The 18714-nt window shown below is 34.3% G+C and overlaps 3 protein-coding genes across 3 annotated transcripts in view; 2 read left to right on the plus strand and 1 right to left on the minus strand.

Moving 5' to 3' along the window:
- LOC147077393 (uncharacterized) overlaps positions 1–18714 on the plus strand; it is a 555409-nt gene that overhangs the window by 516360 nt on the left and 20335 nt on the right. The window lies entirely within an intron of this gene.
- On the plus strand, positions 760–3396 carry LOC147077398 (uncharacterized). Its single transcript, XM_085940816.1, has 3 exons — positions 760–1149; positions 2035–2129; positions 3014–3396. Exons 1-3 carry the CDS (start codon positions 813–815, stop codon positions 3359–3361), a joined length of 780 nt encoding a protein of 259 aa, XP_085796942.1. The 5' UTR covers positions 760–812; the 3' UTR covers positions 3362–3396.
- LOC147077399 (uncharacterized) lies at positions 11575–17608 on the minus strand. Its single transcript, XM_085940812.1, has 3 exons — positions 17412–17608; positions 16980–17135; positions 11575–13262 (listed from the first exon to the last, which is right to left on the minus strand). Exons 1-3 carry the CDS (start codon positions 17556–17558, stop codon positions 11808–11810), a joined length of 1758 nt encoding a protein of 585 aa, XP_085796938.1. The 5' UTR covers positions 17559–17608; the 3' UTR covers positions 11575–11807.

Here is an 18714-nt window from a genome sequence, read left to right on the forward strand (position 1 = left end):
ATGAATACAAAATAAAGACGGAATACCGACTATGGATATATTATATTATCTTATAAAAACAATCACTAATCAAAGAGTAAATAAAAGCCATTCGAGCCATTTTCACTCGTATTTCTTATTTTATTGATTAAATTTAAGTCGGAATTATCTGAAATAATAACAATATCGTTTAGTTAACACGGCTAAATTTTATATAAAAAATATTGTTATCTATAACGTAATTTTGAAAAATGTTCCTTATTTTTGCATACATACCTACCTATTTAGAGCGTTTTTATACGAAAGTTTAAGCACGTGTGTCTTTGTGTCAAATTTAACTTTATAATTATTAAAATTTTATGAAATGCATTGACGAACTCTAATAATATGCTATACTGATTTTTGAAAACGGCGTATTTTATTAGATACCTAATTGAAAATGTTTGAATTTTATCATTGTAAAAGATTTTTATATTTGTACATTGTCTACGCTTATAATAGCGATTTAGCCATATAATACCAATTTTTTCAATGATTGTCTATGCTCAAAAGGTGTCGCTAATGCCGGCGCTCCATTGGCACGCAAGTCAGACGATTTACAGTCTTCGGACTTTTTTTTCGCGTGGAGCACCCCAGGTCTGCGGACTTTTTAATCCGCAGACCAGGCTCGTTGGATTTCAAACATGTTTGATATTTTACTCGCCGAGCCGCTGAAATTCGTACGTTCACCACGCTTTACCGTCACATTATTTATATCTATGCCGACGGACGACAGCGCCATCATTATTTTACTGTCATTCAAAGTGTTCGGACATCTCACATCGATAACAACAATGGTAGATCTACGAGTGCATTCGAAAAGTTTCTTGGAAGATTTTATTAGTTGTTTTAAAGACAACCCATCGTTGTGGAAGACGACCAGCCCACTATACAAGAATCGTGATGCCAAGTCCTTGGCGTATGCGGAACTTTTGGAGATTTTAATCAAGGTGGAGCCGCAGGCAAGGGTCGACGATGTTAAAAAGAAAATACAGACATTGAGGTCGGGTTACAGAAAGGAGAGAAATAAAGTAAGGACATCATATCGAAGCGGAGCCGGCACAGACGCAGTTTATCTACCCAAACTGTGGTACTATAAAAATTTGGAGTTCTTGAACGACCAAATGGAAGGTACGTAGGAATGCTTTAAAGCTATTTATTATACACGTGCAGATTATGAAATTGTCGTACCTAGCTCTGAAAGTGACATCGCATTAGATAAGCTACTATTAAGCAATTAAAACATACAGCTATGAATCATTTCTAGTCACAATAAAATTTCTTATTCTTTGCCGAGGTAGGTAATAAATAATAATAATATATAGGTACGAGGGAATGCTTTAAAGCTATTTATTATACACGTGCAGACTATGACATTGTCGTATCTCTGAAAGTGACATCGCATTAGATTAGCTACTATTAAGCAATTAAAACATACAGCTATGAATCATTTCTAGTCACAATAAAATTATTTATTCTTTGCTGAGGTAGGTAAGAAATAATAATATATAGGTACGATCATGGCGGTGGAAGCGCGGCTTATTGAGTCGTGGTCGGGTCCCAGGTTCAAATCCTGGGTCTGACAAGTACACATTGAATTTCAATTTGTGTATGAGTCAGAGTATGGACCTAATATGTTGAGCAAGTGGCTGACATCCATTTCTCGTAAAAACAAAATCTGTCAATACAAACCTCCACTCCGTGGAGGTCCATATTATGATCGGACATGGTCGAAAGAAGAAGAAAAGAAATGATCATAAAATCAAAAATCGCTCGAGTTAGGTTCCTTCAGAGACAATCAATAAATCGTCAATCATCAATCAAAATTAATGGTACAGTTTGGTTATGAGGAATACAGCGGAAAACACATTTTGAAAATACCCGATATACTGGATTACACCAATTATACCAATATCAATATTAACCATATGAAGGAATGGGTACTTAGGGGAGAGATAATAAAAAACAAGTTTGAGTATTATGTTGTATTTTAACAATTTACATTTTGTTTTACAGAATCGAGCTCAATATCCAGCATGGTGGACGATTTGGAAAACATGTCTCCTGATGAGAGTTACTCCAACTCGTTAAACAACGAAGATTGTATTGAGGTAAAACATTTTAACTAAATTGTTACATTGGTTTAATTTATCTATTGCTTATCATACTTTCTTGCCATGTGACAGCCCCGGTAGTATTAAAATATTTTTCGAAATCTCCTCGCGCTTTCTTAGCATTGGCAGTCGAGTTCCGATTAGTCGTTGCTTCCAAAGGCGCTAAGGTGTCCTGTGACCTCAGTCCGAGCTCTATTAAACCTGTCTCAGGATTTTCCCTATCAAGGTCATGAGAAGGAGTATAAGTATGTGTTGATTTGCGACGAAGAAAGTTGTGCAGCACACAGCAAGTTAATACAACTGTATTGATATTTTCAATTTTCATGTTTATTGGAGCTTGAAAAATGCGGAATCTAGCAGCTAAAATGCCAAAAACATTTTCTATAATTCGCCTGGCTCTGCATGTCCGATAATTATATATTCTTTTACTGTGATTTAATTGCCTTTGTGAATACGGCTTTATGAAATCGTTACGTAATGCAAAGGCTTCATCGCCAATATAAACAAATGGCAGTGCATCAGAATTAGCAGTTGGTTTTTTTGGTGCAGGTATTTTTAATCTGCCTTCGTCTAAACGTTTGAAAAAATCAGATTTTCTCAGTACGCCTCCATCAGAAATACGTCCATTTGTTCCAACATCAACATAAATAAATTCATAATTAGCATTTGCAATCGCCATCAAAACAATGCTGTGGAAATGTTTGTAATTATAAAATTGGGAGCCGGCGCCTGCATGTGGCACGATTGCAATGTGTTTCCCATCAACTGCGCCCAGGCAATTTGGAAATTGCCATTTACTTTTAAATTCTTCTGCAATCGTCTCCATTTCTTCGTGCGTATCAGGGAACTGCAACAAAAAATAATCAACATTTTATTTACAGATAGAATATTCGCCTTCAACATCCACGTTGTCGACTACTCCAAGGTCGAATCTCAATAGAGCACCAGAACCCCCATCGTTCAAACGAAAAAAATCGAATGATAGCGCCAACAAAGTGTTAGAATTAATCACCGACAAACTAAGCAAGACTGAAGATGAATTTGATGTTTTTGGCAAAATGATGGCCATGAAACTACGATCGATGTCACAGGGACAAAGATTGCTGGCCGAGAAGCTGATGCATGAAGTTGCCTTTATGGGACAAAGTGACAAAATAATGCCAGCAACTACTGTTCATACTCAACCAGTTTATCGTATATTAAGCAAAAATGTACAAAAGCCGGTATAATAAATTAATGTTTTTTGTATGAATAAATATCTTGTAAAAATATTTGTTTTTTTGTTTGTTTTTATGCCTATAAACCTTAGCTTAAGCGATACAACAAATGGTAAGTATTTGAGCTATGTTAGCAAACCTATATTATTATGTGGCCTCATTTAGAAATCAAATTCCATGCTTGCTTTTCGAAGAATATGACTAGTATTACAATACATTCAACAGGAATAATTAAGCAGCTTGCTTACAGCCTATATGGAGAGTCCTGGCTAGGTACAGCATTCTAATGGTCTATTGAATATTTAGCATGTCAACGATGGCCTTATTTGTGACTATATATATACCTATCTCAAATGCATCTTGTCTGCCATTCTTATGATGTTGCCGTCTATGATTTATATAGGTAAAACAATCCACTAAGCGTTCACTTTATAAGACCAACCAATGTCTACTTGTTAATGATATATTTGTAAATTTGCCCAACTTTATTAGATGACGTCAATGCATGGTTTGCTCATTCAAATGCTCACAACTCAATAATCTTAAAATACATATTAGGAAACATACTAGTGTTGTAGCTGGTGAATAAAAATATATCAATGCGAGACATACTCGGAGAATATACATCATAAAATTAATTGTAAAAAGACTTTGCTGAATGAAGAATAAATAAGCAATGTCGTTGTGTTTATATTTATGTAATATAAGTATTCGTTAAGCAATTACCGCCTATTCGACGCTTTCATTCTGACGGTACTGCCTTACGTTAGCGAATTATGGCATTTTACTAAGAATTTGAGCAACCGTATACTGAGGTTCGAAAATAGATGTTTGCGACAAATACGTACTGGATGTGCGGTATGGTATGACTTTAGTAGTAACGAAAAGATAAAAAAACGCATCAAGCCAAAAGAGAACCCAATCCTGGTTTGCCTGTTTTTTGAGACAACCAGATTCAGAAGAAGATGAAAATGAAATTTATTTAATATCGCATTAGCGAATAGCATTACAAATCGATGGTTCCTTATGAAATACTTGCGATTTGGCTATTTGAAAGGATGCATAATCAAAAATACTCCTGAATAATCATTTTATAAATTGTTGTTTTTATTTAATAAAACGCATTTTTTTTTTTTATAGTACTTATTCCACTTTTATTAATAAATTAGGACCGGTTTCGTCCGCCGCAGTGGGACATTTTCAACTGTGATGATTGCTCGTTATATAATTTTATTCATCGTTGAGCGGAATATCGACTAGTGTATTATTGAATTACTGCAGTTTGGAGCATTCACTCATTTTGCCATACAAAAACTCATACAAGTGAGATGAGTATAATAATTCTCATTTAATCGACGAATTCTAATGTATTGTTCCACAGTATTACTAATTATTTTGTAAGTTTTCTTATTAAAATCTATTCATGGCACGTCATTTATATACGAAGAATTTATATATTTTTATTAGTTACTATTGTCTTTTTAAAGAAAATGGGTTGAGATTTATATAAATATTTCATTGTGTGATAAAAAAGAATTAAAAATAATTATTGTTCTTGGGTTTGATTTGGTATTACTATGAATATGAGTATATTGTGTGGTCACTATCTATCCATTTCCTCTTAACCATATCACTTCCAGCCAATTTTTACTAGGTTAACACTTGTAGTTAACCTATATTTGGAATAAAATAAATTCCTTTAAAAATATGAAATAGGTACAGAATGATACATATTTGTACAAACTTACCAAAACAACACGTTTCTAGAGTTTATCGTAAATATTTTCACACTAAAATGATAAATACCTAATAGTGTTTAGAAAATATAATATATGCCAATCGCTCAACCTATTAGGTCCATACTCTGACTCGTACACAAATTGCAAAACAATATGTGTACTTGCCAGATCCAGGATTCGAACCTGAGACCCACGGCGTGATAGTCAAACGCTTAAGCCGCGCGGCCACCGTGGGTGTGATATTATATTACGTGAGTTTAAAGTTTAGGAAAATATGCGTACATGACGCTTTTGCGCTCGGAAGATGGACGAATGAGATTGTTTCATTCCCCTTCCACCAGACCAGGAGCCAAATCCTTCGTTCAATCACGGAAAATTAGGAACATCTAACTAAGTTGAAAACATGTGCTCTTTAGATACCTATCTACAGGTGGGACGATTTTCAAGATCGTCGCAAAAGTATTACTATAAGTTTTTACGTAATTGAGATAAATTTTCCGACTGTCGGCATTTTAAGGTGATTCATCAGTGAAACGCCAAATAATTTTCTACCATAGGCGCGACGAAATTTTGCACTCGCTCCCATTCTGAGAGAGCATGTAGAGCTGGAAGGACGTCATTTTGCTTCGTGATGGCGACGGCCGTAATAATTCCTAAATCTTTAAAACGTTACCCATTTACTTTAAAAAGAAAACATGTCAATGAATATATCGCACCGTGAGTGTAAAACCAACGTATGTGCAAATTACATAGTTTGGAGATATAAGGGTTTGAAGTTTTCATTTGGTCAGGATAAATAGAGTTTCTAAAATAAAACAATAATATTTGGTGTATGTATACATTATGACATGTTCTTTTATTAATTTTATTTTTTTTCATATAAATCCATCAAGATTACAAGTTTTAGCAGTTGCTATGGTTTTACACTTTCATGATGCATAGAAAATGTTGATATTTCGCAGTTACCTGAATTGCAGTAAGATTTTTATTGGGAACTTTGGTAATACCATTATAATATAATATATTATATTATTATTAAATAAATCAAGAATGATATTTACCTATAATATTTTGATATTTTAAGCTTACTAACTATAATTTATTAAAATAGATGCATACAATTTTAAACCAAAATAAAAATAGCAAATTACAATAATTGTAATGTTTTTATAATTAATTTTATCGACGTCAATTTTTATCTGAATCTGTATTTAAATGTGTAGATGAAAGTTTTTTTTATAAAAATTATGGTGTATTTCTGGTATCACTTATGATGAACATAGGGAAATCAAGTCATTTAATTTTGCTTCGGAGATCCGAGGTGGTTTTATAAATGCTTTGTGTAGTTGAGGTTGTACTGATTGACGTCCGCCCTGACGTTTTCTAATATTTATTACATCAAACACTTCTGTTTCATGCTTATTTTTATAGAACAGGCAATAAGGATTGTTTTTCCTCACTTCAATAACGCAAATGTCTACCCAACTAACCTTTTTACTATTTTCGTTGAGTTGAAAATTATTGCCCATTTCATTTGCTAACTTGTGAAAATCAAAAATCTCGTCAGTGCCAATTTCCAGTGAATCACTGGAATCCACTGTATTGGTATATAAATTGGACCTGACTTCAAGACTATTTTTTTGTTTCTCTATGCAAGAGTGTTATAGAGTCACCCTCGTTCTAGGTGTGTCCTACGACCAAAAAGTTGTGTGTGATTTTTGGGATATTAAAATCCTGGAGGGCGTATAAATACATTGCTGTAATAAATTTATTTTTATTCTGTCCGGCACAATTATCCGAATAAAAAATGACTTCCTTCCCAATTGATTTATCTTCCAAAAATTTTACAACACAAGAACCAATTGCATTGGCCCCTTTGTTTGTAGTCCCTTCATGCTAAACAAAACAGTAACCATTTTTATTATTAATGTGTGTAAGATGGTAAAATTATAGGTTGAAAGCTTTCTTTTATAATATAGCACTGATATCTGGGCATTTGGTGTTGATAATACGGCCTGCAGATTATAGCAACATACTATTTTATTCGTCTTTCGCCTTCTGTGTTCTCGATAATTGTTTATTTTTTTTGATGAATGTCATATATTATTTAACTTGAATTATATTTTTCTCTTCGCTACTGCAATTTTTATATTTTTCACAAAAGTCACATAGGTCCTTGTTTGGTTGAAAAAAGCCTATATTATAATGGGTATTGTTCCTCTTGCAAACCAGCAGCATCCTTATCTATATCCAACATGGGTTCTTCAGCATCAGGAAATGTACTTGTCACATTTTTGAAAATCTGTAACATTGCAAAAACAAAAATATCATAGATCTGATTGATATACTGTTGTGTTAATTGAAAGAGTTTATTATTGTAGGTGCATAAAATAAATACATAGGTACATAAGATAAGTCGATAATAATAAGTTTCATAACAATAATAATATTAAGGTTAGTTTTGTATATCATTTTAGTATAATATTTATCACAAAGTCTTACCTTTTTAGAAGTTTTTCAGCTTTTAAAGCTAACTCCACCATCATTCGAATCCTTAAACTTATATTTGATAAAAACAAAATACACTGCACTACATTACTTGAATCAAAGGAAACAATAATGTGTTGTAGAATACGTCTGGATGCGTTATCAAAGTCTTAACACTGAATCATTTCAATAATTGCCTGCTATCACAATAATAAAAACAATGCCACATTGCATTCACCAAAAGAATGCGTCTGATGCTCGGGTTTTACAATTAGTCATGGATAATCATTTGCAGATACTATGGTTTTACATTAACAATGGAAGAAAATCTTTGTATTGTAAAACCCAAATATCTGTCTTTTTTAATGAACATTTTTAAGTTTGCAGTAACTTCAATTTTACATTATCAAGTTTATGACTTTTGCAGTTGTTTTGCATTTAAATCTCGAAATTGAAAAATTTGCACTTGCTATGGTTTTACACTCACGGTGCGATATTATTATTGTCACTGATAAAACAATAAAAAGAACATTAAATAGAGACATGTTGGATTTATAAGACAAATAATATTTGGTTTGACATGCCTCATTTGCACCCGCGCATCGCCTAGCGACGATCTTTTTAGACCGTGTCTCAACTAAAGCATGGCCTTAATATTAATATAAAAGGAAAGTCTATTGATAGAAAAAAAGTGCATATCGTTGGTATGTACGGAAGTAATATACATAGCATGACCGCTTAGGTCTGTGGATGGCGTAAGAATAATTATTAGATTTTTTTCCCCTACCTTTTCTTTTAACTGTGACCTTGTAAGGTCTGAGAGGCAGTCCTCGGTTTCCTGACTATTATTTCTAGGGTTGGGTCTTATAAGTTCATTAATGCCCTTTCCCACATGTAATCTAGCTAAGTATTGAGCTGTTGAATTTACATTTTACCTTCGAATAAGTATTTCAAGTGAAAACAGTTAAGAAAAACCCTCTGACGTTATTGTCCTTATGGGTCCAACAAACAAAAAGTTCATCCTTTAGCGGGATGTTCGGCTTAAAAGTATGGTCTTTTGTGGATCATTTTTTCATCAAAGATGTTCGCCCAGTCCCTAGGGGGTAAACCCTGTTTTTTTTTTTTTTTGTGATTTTACCGAGTCCTTGACTGCGACTCGCTGTCATATCGCCTCTTCTCTTCTCATGGTCCTCACTCCTATTCTGTTAAATAGCTTTATAATTATTTTGCCTAGCTCTTCCGTCTTTCTTTCTTTCTTCTTTAGACGCCAGTGTTTTATGCACCAGAATCGCTCGCCTCCGTATCCATCCCCTCTGTATTTTTGATGCATCGTGTATCATTGAATTTCAGATAGTCTAATTCAGACCTCGGCCAAGTCTCTGAGATGAATGCTATTATTAATTTTTGTCTTACTGAGTAAAGTTCTATATCATTATTTTTTTTGCTTCATACTTCTGTCATTCCATTGTAAAATCCTAATTTGTTTTTTACTATCCATTTTGTTGCAGAACCTCCCCTAGAATTTCTCCTAAATTTCCTTCTTTGAAGTTTTTGCATACCCAGTCCACTGCTTTAATTATTAGTTGTTTAATGATCTGCTGCCAGTCTCCCCCTTTCAGCAAGACTTTCATAATTTCTCCCATCGCATTAACCTCTGTCTTCCCCTTTGAGTTTCTCTAATTTTTTGTTGGCTTTACGCTACTACGTGTTGCTGTTATTGTTGAGCATGAAGCTACTACCACCACTTCTTTCTTTTTGTTTTCCTTAATTTTTTGAATTATTTCACTTTCATCCCTTCCCACGATTTTTTTTTGTTTTAATATGCCAGCATAGCTGTTACTTAACATTTTTTTTGCTTCCTTGAAAGGTATGTTCATTTTTATCATTGCTTCTTTGCAATTCTTTTCTTCTTGCCACTTTCGGCATTTTTGGCTGTTTGCCGCGTGGTTACCTTTGCAATTGATGCACGTAATTTCCTAATTTTTTTCGCAAGTTTTATGGTTTTCACCGCACTTGGGGCACGTTTATACTTTACTGCCGCAATTGTTCGCAATGTGCCCATATCGCCAGCATTTGTAGCATTGCATTACCCTGAATACATACGGTTCTACAGCAAAAGAGACGCCATTTATGTGAATTATTCTCGGCAATATTTTCTCTCCAAATTTGATACTGACTGACGAGGTCTTCGTAAGCTCTCCTGTGTCACTTTTTCTTGTCAACCTCTTAAGGTTGGTCACTTTTGCATCACTTTTGATTTCCATTAGCAGTTCTTGGAGGTCCATATCAATGTCGACTTTTCTTATTACTCCATAAGAGTAAGAGTCATTCTCTTTAATCACAAAACCGAGATCGTTGAGTTCTTCAGCTTGTTTCACTTTATCTGCTTCTTTTTCGTCTTCTACTTGGATGTATGTCTTTAAATTTTTGTTGTAAATTTTCTGTACTTTAACTCCTGCATTATGGAGCATCTGCGCTATTTTTAACTTGAATGGTATTATACTTCCCGTCGCTATCATGACGATGTTTTCGTTTCTCTTTGAAGCGACCCCAGAGTCTCTTCTGGGTTTTTTTCCAGAGGTTACAGTCTGCCATTCTTCTTCTTTTTCTCCAATCACTTCCTCTTCATCATCGTTTCTTTCTTCTTCGTTTTTTTGGTTTCATTCACGTCCACAGTAGTGTTAACCATTTTAATATTCATGCCTTTCACGCGGACGCGTAACAGTGTGGACAACCACTCGCATCACTACGTTGGCGCACTATTTGCTCCCGTGCAACAATAATAATTATTATTCACTCTTGCTCTCTGTTAATATTTATAATATATTAATTTGTGCAGTATGTATACACCAAATAATTTGTACACTGTAAATCTCGGCAGTCTGTTTTCACCTAATAATCTTTCTTTCAGACTTCACTTATAAATATTAAATTCTGGTAACAATAATTTTACTTTCTATTCGACACGGGCGTTCTACTCAAATGCTCAAGTCCAACTGACATATACCCTGTTCTATGTTGTTATCTACAAGTGTTAGTAGCTCTCACCTGGGCTTTGAGCCCGAGTCTCATTCTGATGTGCATTCTAAAGCTACCTAGCTTAACTCTTAGGGCTTCCAAACATTCTTTTACCTCTACCGCTGGACCCTGGAAGGAATCCGGCGGGATCAAAGTACTGCGGCCGCATCCGCTTCGGAATAGGTACCTGTAATTGAGTGAGGAGGGGGTGAATCATCAGGATTTGGAGAGTCAGGGTGCATCATCTTATGACGGAGCCTAGCTCCTTGCGCTTGTACTTAAAGTTTTGTATTTTGTTGGCAAATAGTGTAGGTTTCTTATGAGGACCTTTTGTCAGTCTATTCAAGAAGGTCTGTCTGCATTTAGTTATGCTGTTGGAAATTTCGACTCCGTCGTGTTTTGTATTGATGTGTATGATGCTATGGTGAGGCTTGAGTTCGTAGACGATTCGAAGGCATCTGTTCTCTAGTGTTTGCAGCATCTTTAAAAAGGATTTGGAAGGAAGTATTTATAAATAAGTGGGTTAAAAACAGAACGGCTTTTTTCCTTATTTGATAATTTTATTATTTTTAATTTAAACAATCGTAAAACTAGCTTAGTACAATCTATTAATATTATCGTCATCATCAATAGGCTGGGTCGATCCATTGCTGGATTAAGGCCTCCCCTAGCGCCACGTACATCCACCGAACATTCTCTACTGCATTAATTTAATAATTAGTTATAATCTAGATACCAAAAATCCTCCAACAAAGTTGTGTCAATATCTTTATATGTAAATCTTAATTTGTAAACAATGGAAAGAAGCCCGCTTGCTTATAACATACCGCATTGTCATAATACAAGTCTCAAATTTTATTTTGACTACCTACCAAATAGCAAATCATCCATCACTCTTTCACACTTCCATACATTTTGATAATTAGTTGCAGATTATTAATTTGGTTGTAGCATTTTTACATAAGATGTTCAGTTTAGTTTGGGATAAACGCTTTATTTTTTCAGTAATAATGAAAAACAAATAAAATGGTGAAGAACAATAATTATTACAATATTAAGTGACCAATAATATATCAGGATTACTAATTAAAATATTGCCACATACAGGTTTCACGCTTCAGTATTGCAATTAGTTGCAGTACGGATATAATAAAAACGTATAATGTTCCAGAACAAGTAAGTATCTAAGATTAATAGGATATTTAAGATGAAAATCAATTTGCAATATTTTTTAAAACACATCGCAATTTATGGTTTTTGAGATTAGCAATTTGAGAGAATTTTTTAGAGCACACATCGCATTGATGTGGTTTTTCACCAGTATGTGTCATTATATGACCTTTAAGATGAGTAATTCGAGAGAATTTTTTAGAACATACATGACATTGATGTGGTTTTTCACCAGTATGAGTCATTATATGACCTTTGAGATGAGAAATTCGAGAGAATTGTTTAGAACATACATGACATTGATGTGGTTTTTCACCAGTATGTGTCATTTTATGTATTTTGAGATCTCTAATTGAGACAAAATTTTTGAAACACACATCGCATTGATGTGGTTTTTCACCAGTATGAGTCATCATATGACCTTTAAGACGATTAATTCGAAAGAATTGTTTAGAACATACATGACATTGATGTGGTTTTTCACCAGTATGTATCATTTTATGTATTTTGAAATCACTATTTGAGACAAAATTTTTAAAACACACATCGCATTGATATGGTTTTTCACCAGTATGTGTCATTTTATGTTTTTTTAGTCCATTATTTGCGATGAACTTTTTGAAACATACTTCACATTGATGTGGTTTTTCACCAGTATGTTTCATTTTATGTATTTTGAGACCACTTACTTGCTGGAAATTCTTTAGACATACATCGCATTCATGTGGTTTTTCACCAGTATGTGTCAATTTATGTATTTTGAGATTACTAGTATAATAGAAATTCTTTAAACAAATATCGCATTGATGTAGTTTTTCACCAGTATGTTTCATTTTATGTATTTTGAGAGCATAAATGCGCTGGAAATTCTTTAAACAAACATCGCATTGATGTGGTTTCTCCCCAGTATGTTTCATTTTATGTATTTTGAGAGTGCCAATTTGCTGGAAATTCTTTAAACATACATCGCATTGATGTGGTTTTTCACCAGTGTGCATAATTTTATGTCTTTTCAGTTTACTATTTGCGTTAAACTTTTTAAAACACACATCGCATTGATATGGTTTTTCACCGGTGTGTGTCATTTTATGTTGTTTAAGGTTACCAATTTGCAGAAAAATTTTAAAACACACATCGCACTGATGTGGTTTTTTACCAATATGTGTTTTATATAACTTAGGTTGCTGAGACGTGCATGAAATGTAGTGACTATTTAGATGATTTACAGATTCAAACACTCCATAGCAATTATTGCAAATAAAGTTACGTGGAAAATATGTTACTCTTCTCAACACAATTTGAACCACCTTTGGCAAGTATAATTTCGAAACTTCCTGTTTTACATTTGGAACATCTGTAGTTATCTCTGAATATTGTATCATATTTTCCATTTTATTGGTTGAATTTGTTATGTTGTTATAGGTCAGGTTATTGTCAATTGTATCCTTTCTAGCTACGTCCAATGGATTATAATTTGTGAAACACTGCTGAAGAGAAATCTACAAAAAGAATAGGGTTGGTATATTTAATTCAACAGAATTAAAGCAAATAAAAATACATTTTGTTTTAACAGTTGTAAATGCTAGGTATTTTTTTTGCTAAGATAGAACTTACAAAAGAGTTAACTGTCAAATCGTTGTGTGATGTGTGACACCCGTTGACCTTATGACAATAATGATTGGTTTAGTCTAGCAAAGCAACACGAATAGAATCATGTTGACAAATTTACCAAATCTACCTATAAAAAATATTGTCGATTCGCGCAACCTATAATTGCATTTTCTCGCAAAATTGCTCTTTAGTGATTTAGCTCATTGTAGCTTAACGGGTTTGTTAGTAAGGAAATATGCTGCATATGGCTTGAGACCGATCCTTAAAAGTCCCTTGATTGCATTACCGGACAATATTTTTTCAAAATTAGGCTGAAGATTGCGTTGTGGAACATTAATCAATAATATTTTTGAAAATATAATGACAAGAATCCGGACGAAATATGCCATACCACAACAGCACTCATCGAATATAAAACTTAGGGGATAAGTTTGTTCCATAAAAGGACCTGTTAATTAATTTCTAAAGTCATGCGATATTTTCTGTGGGGATTTAAGAATTCACTGGCTGATGCCGATAGTTAACCAACAATTGGCGCATTGAAAGCCAACATTATTCGTGTTATATAACTGGCAGTGCACGAAAAAAGTGTTCTAAATTAGGTGACCAGTATATGTTTCGATGAGAACAGATACGGTGGCAATATGCCCTAAACCATTTAAAAATGTAAATGCCATGCACGTGTCTTTCGAATTAAAAAAACTATTAAAATTACTAATGTTATATTTTTACAATTCATTTATTTAAAGTTCTACCGGGCTAAAAAAACAACCTTTATAAAAAATTGAACGAACCTATTCTAATAATATGTATTACTCCTCCACAGCCCATAAATAAAACGAGTTCTCGCACATATTTTAAAATGACTTTAATAAGAAGTAAGAGCCGTTTCACACGAGACACTAGTATCTGGACACTGGTGTTTCTCTCTGAATAGTGCTGCACTGCACAATTAATAAAAATTCAAATTTATTTATTTTACATATAAAGAACATAACAAATTTTAAATTTAAAACGTTCATGATTGACATAAAATAAGTGTTACAAATGAAAATACAGAACAATGTGAGTTAAAAATATAATGAGTAATAAAATAAGAAATAAAATAAGAAATAAAATAACAAAAATATAAAAGTAGATGGAAGCACACAGATAGAACTATCGATAGACACTATCTTAAAAATTGATATTACAACGTCCACCAAAATTCACTCACACGTAAGTGGAATATATCAATATCCGAAGCGATATCATTAAACATGATTATTGCCGTCTCAATTGGCATTACTAAAGACGGGTTAGTTCTGAAACTTGGGAGAACAAACAACGGATGCCCTCGACTCCGAAGATAATCATCAGAGACACACAAGCTTACACCGTCAAGAATGGCAGAGTTTTCATTTACGCTGCGTATATGTCAGAAAAAATATGTAGCTAATTAAAGAACCCTTCTAAATTTTAAGTTACAGTATGAAAGCATTCCTAAGAGAAAGTCAGTCGGATAGACTTACGGATAATATCCATACAGCCGAAAGTAAAGTAGTCTAAAATTTTTCTTCTAGACCCTCTCCACCATAAGGCTGTACGTACAACTGATGCGCGGCCCAAACGATAGACCCACTCTCAAGTCTGCTTCTACTAGAGAGAATTTTTAGTACCATAACATCGGAAAAGACCCAGGAAGTACGCAAGACAAAGAACAGTTTTAGCGCCTTTTCACAAATGGTATCCATATGACCACTAAACGTAAGTTTATTGTCAAATATAATGCCAAGATCCCTTACAGATGATATTTCCGAAAAAACTCTGCCATGCATCAAATACTGGAACAACAATACTCGCGAGGCTTTAGTAAACCATCTCCAATCTAATATATTATCTATATCAAGTTGGAGTTGACGAAAATCGTCCAAGGTGACAACTTTCATGAAGAGTTTCAAGTCATCAGCAAACAACATAAACATAGCATTTTGAATTACGAATGCTATGTCATTTATAAAAAAACGTGTACAGCAATGGCCCCAACTTTGAGCCCTGAGGCACACCAGAAAATGTTTTAAGCGTCTGTGACTGATAGAGGGTTTACGATACGTATTGTTGACGATTCCTAAAATAACTCCCGAATAGCGAGAGAAATCATCTAACGGCCTGCTCTAAATCCATGCTGCTCATTTATTATAGTAGACCAGCGCCATCTAAAGATTAATACTTGAGTCAGCAATGAAAAAACTCGATCCTCGGAGAAATGCTGTGCATGATCATTTCAAGAACTTTTGCTAGTGCATAGCGAATGGCTACCGGCCTATAGTTTTCCACTGATGACTCCGTACCACCCTTATGAATTGGAGTAACCTTCGACATCTTCCATGCTTCCGGAAAGATACCCGTCCTCCATTGTCGGGTAAAATATATATGAAAGTGGCCCTTGACAAAGTCAATACAGCCCGTTAAAAATTTTTTTGGGACATATGCGGTCCCTAAAAGGCCGGGTACACGCTCATGCTTCACTACGGTGTTGCTGCGCAAACCGGTTTGCGTACTGTACACTGCGAAAACTGTACACTGCGCAAACCAAAAAGTGCGGCCTGCGTAAAATTCTATTTGCTTGATATTTTAACTGCGCAAACCGAGTTTTACAAGCCGCGATCAGTTCGTCGAAGGGTACGGTCTTTTCTCATTCATACTTATTTGTTTTCGTTGGATTAAGAATTCATAATATTACACATATTATTGTTAGTACGTTTTTTAAATTCATTAAACTCTGCCTAAACAAAATCACAATAGATAAAAAAAATATTATATCTATAAAATATTCATATTATGACTATTATCTATTATGGCTTGGTTTCGTAGGGATTAATTGAATTTTAAAAACTAACCAACACCATCTGTAAATTGGAGTCTTATTTCAATGAAAACAAACACGTGTGACTGACAAAGTTTAGTGTGCACCATTTATGGCGGATCTTAACAGCGTACCTCCACCCTTCGCCACTAGTATATATTATATTTAAGCAAAAAATGCTGATTTATATGCGAGTGTATGTTTCTACTCCAAAGACATTGTTTGGTTCACTTGGATCTGGAGGATTTATGTCTCTTTTATTAACTAATAAACAAAAGAAAATGCTTGTGACAAAAACAAATCTTCACTTTGATGACATTGCTGCGATTTCGAAGAACAGTGTTTTCACGACGACGACTTCTGTCGTAAAGTAATGAGGTTTGCGCAGTTTTACTTTTGCCGTGTGGCCATGCGAGTGTTCCGTTTTTTTTTTTTGCACAGGGAAAACCGAGCAGGCAAGTCGCTCCCGTGTAGCGCATAAGAGCGGGTATTCTTATTTTTTTTTAATAAATCTAAACACGTCACCCTCATTAATTGGGAAGATGTCAACGGATTGGCACCGCATGATCGTTTTCTCTACATATATATGAACGCCACATACTTGTTTCTCCATCGTAACATTCCCATTCATGCAGCGTCTCGAGACAATGGTGTCGCGTGTGAAACGGCTCTAAGATTAAAACATGTATTGCTAATTCCAACCTTCGATATAAGACTGCACCGAGGGAAGAAAAATAACACATTATACAATTGAACGAACCTGATGTATTGGCCTGTATTCTGAATAAGAACAACCCGGTTTAGGATCTTCAACATCACATAATGGGTCTATTACATCTTCAATAATCTCGCGCTTGATGACGGATAGTTGATCATCCGTCTCAGGTTTTATATTAGAGAGGTCCGCTAAAAGATACTGAAAGAAACATTATGGTTAACACAGTAAAACCACTTTCACTTTCAATGACTAATTATAGTCAAAATGAATTAGAAGATAACCTGCCATAACCTAAATCATAAATGTATCGTAGCTGTCAAAATGTATAATCGAGTTATTTTTTTAAATCAACGTTTAATATCATTGTATGTCTCTACGAAGTTTATAAAAAAGCAACATATTATAATAATATATTATTCGTTGTTAGTCACAATACAGAGTGGTTGTAAAAGAAATCAGTTTCCTAAAACTAACCTCGAAATTGCAACTTGAAACGTCGGCATACTCCTGCTTTATATGAATGCGAACTTCAGGGCTGATTGGGAGGCTAGTCTGCGTATCAAACAAAGGCTTGCCTTCTGTATCAGACTGTGCTCCATCACATTCTCGCTTTACGTCCATTTTAATAGTAAATGTCGGGAAGAACGTGACAAGCAGGATCCATTCAATGGTACATTAATTTAAGAGAAGTGTTGCCGCAATACGTAATCATTTATTATGTATGGCCGAAATACTGAAATCTATTCCGTGTAGCGATCAAACAATAAAATGTGTTTTACTGGATTTAAGTTTTGTACTATTCTATTTGAGTAGTTTTTTTTCTATTCGGGTTTTGCCTTTCGATATTTTCAAGTACTAGGTACACGTATTCACCAATGGCAAATACCCACTAACAGCGTAGGTAGGTATAATGTTATACCCATGGCTATTGGGACTCTCCCGATAGTCTTAATTACCTACGTCTAATTATTAGGTGTAACCATGTCACCTGACCTCTAGTCAACAATGGGCGTAGGTACGTCCAAAATTCCTAGATTATCTGTCAAAATATTCAACATGTACTTAGCACGTAAGAATTATTGTTTATCTAATTATAATAATAGTACCTACCTACCTACCTAATATGTCAGGGAAGAATGTGATTGTGCCGAATAAAATAAACGAAAGCCAAAGAAACTTAATATTCAGGTGTAGGTATGTAAAAAGAAAAGATGGCTTCACTGCTCAATGTAAAAAGAGTACAATAGAAAAAATAGGCACATAGTCGCGGGAGGACGTGGTATTGAGTTCGTGAATTCCCTCGCTAAAAACTTAACAACAAAACGAATTCAGATAATTAATAATAATTAGAATATAAGCGATATAATTAGCATCAGGAACGTAACAATATAAGATTAATTTTGATACTGTTAAACATAATTCCTTGTGAAAATAACCGTTTAAAATATAAAGCAACTTGTTCAACAAAGAAAGACATTTAATTTTTGTGAATCCCGGGTCCTACCAACATCCCGAGCTAGCCACAGGACCAGAGATATCTCAATACCTACACTAATATTTTTAACCTATATAATAAATCAATTAATACAATAAAGTAGGGAAACTTTATTGCCTACCTACCCATTCAGTAAGGCTCAAGTTGTAGGTAAGTATAACGAACAAGACATTGTCAAAGGGCCATGTCTTTTGACGTTGCCTTGTCTATCCGTGCATGATGCAAATCACACCCAATGTACGTGTGCCTGGCTTAAAATACGTGTGGCATTTGGTTTGTATT

The sequence above is a fragment of the Rhyacophila brunnea genome, unplaced genomic scaffold (genome assembly GCF_057557595.1).
Source record: "Rhyacophila brunnea isolate RB1 unplaced genomic scaffold, BYU_Rbru_1.0 scaffold_13, whole genome shotgun sequence".
Lineage (NCBI taxonomy): Eukaryota > Metazoa > Arthropoda > Insecta > Trichoptera > Rhyacophilidae > Rhyacophila > Rhyacophila brunnea.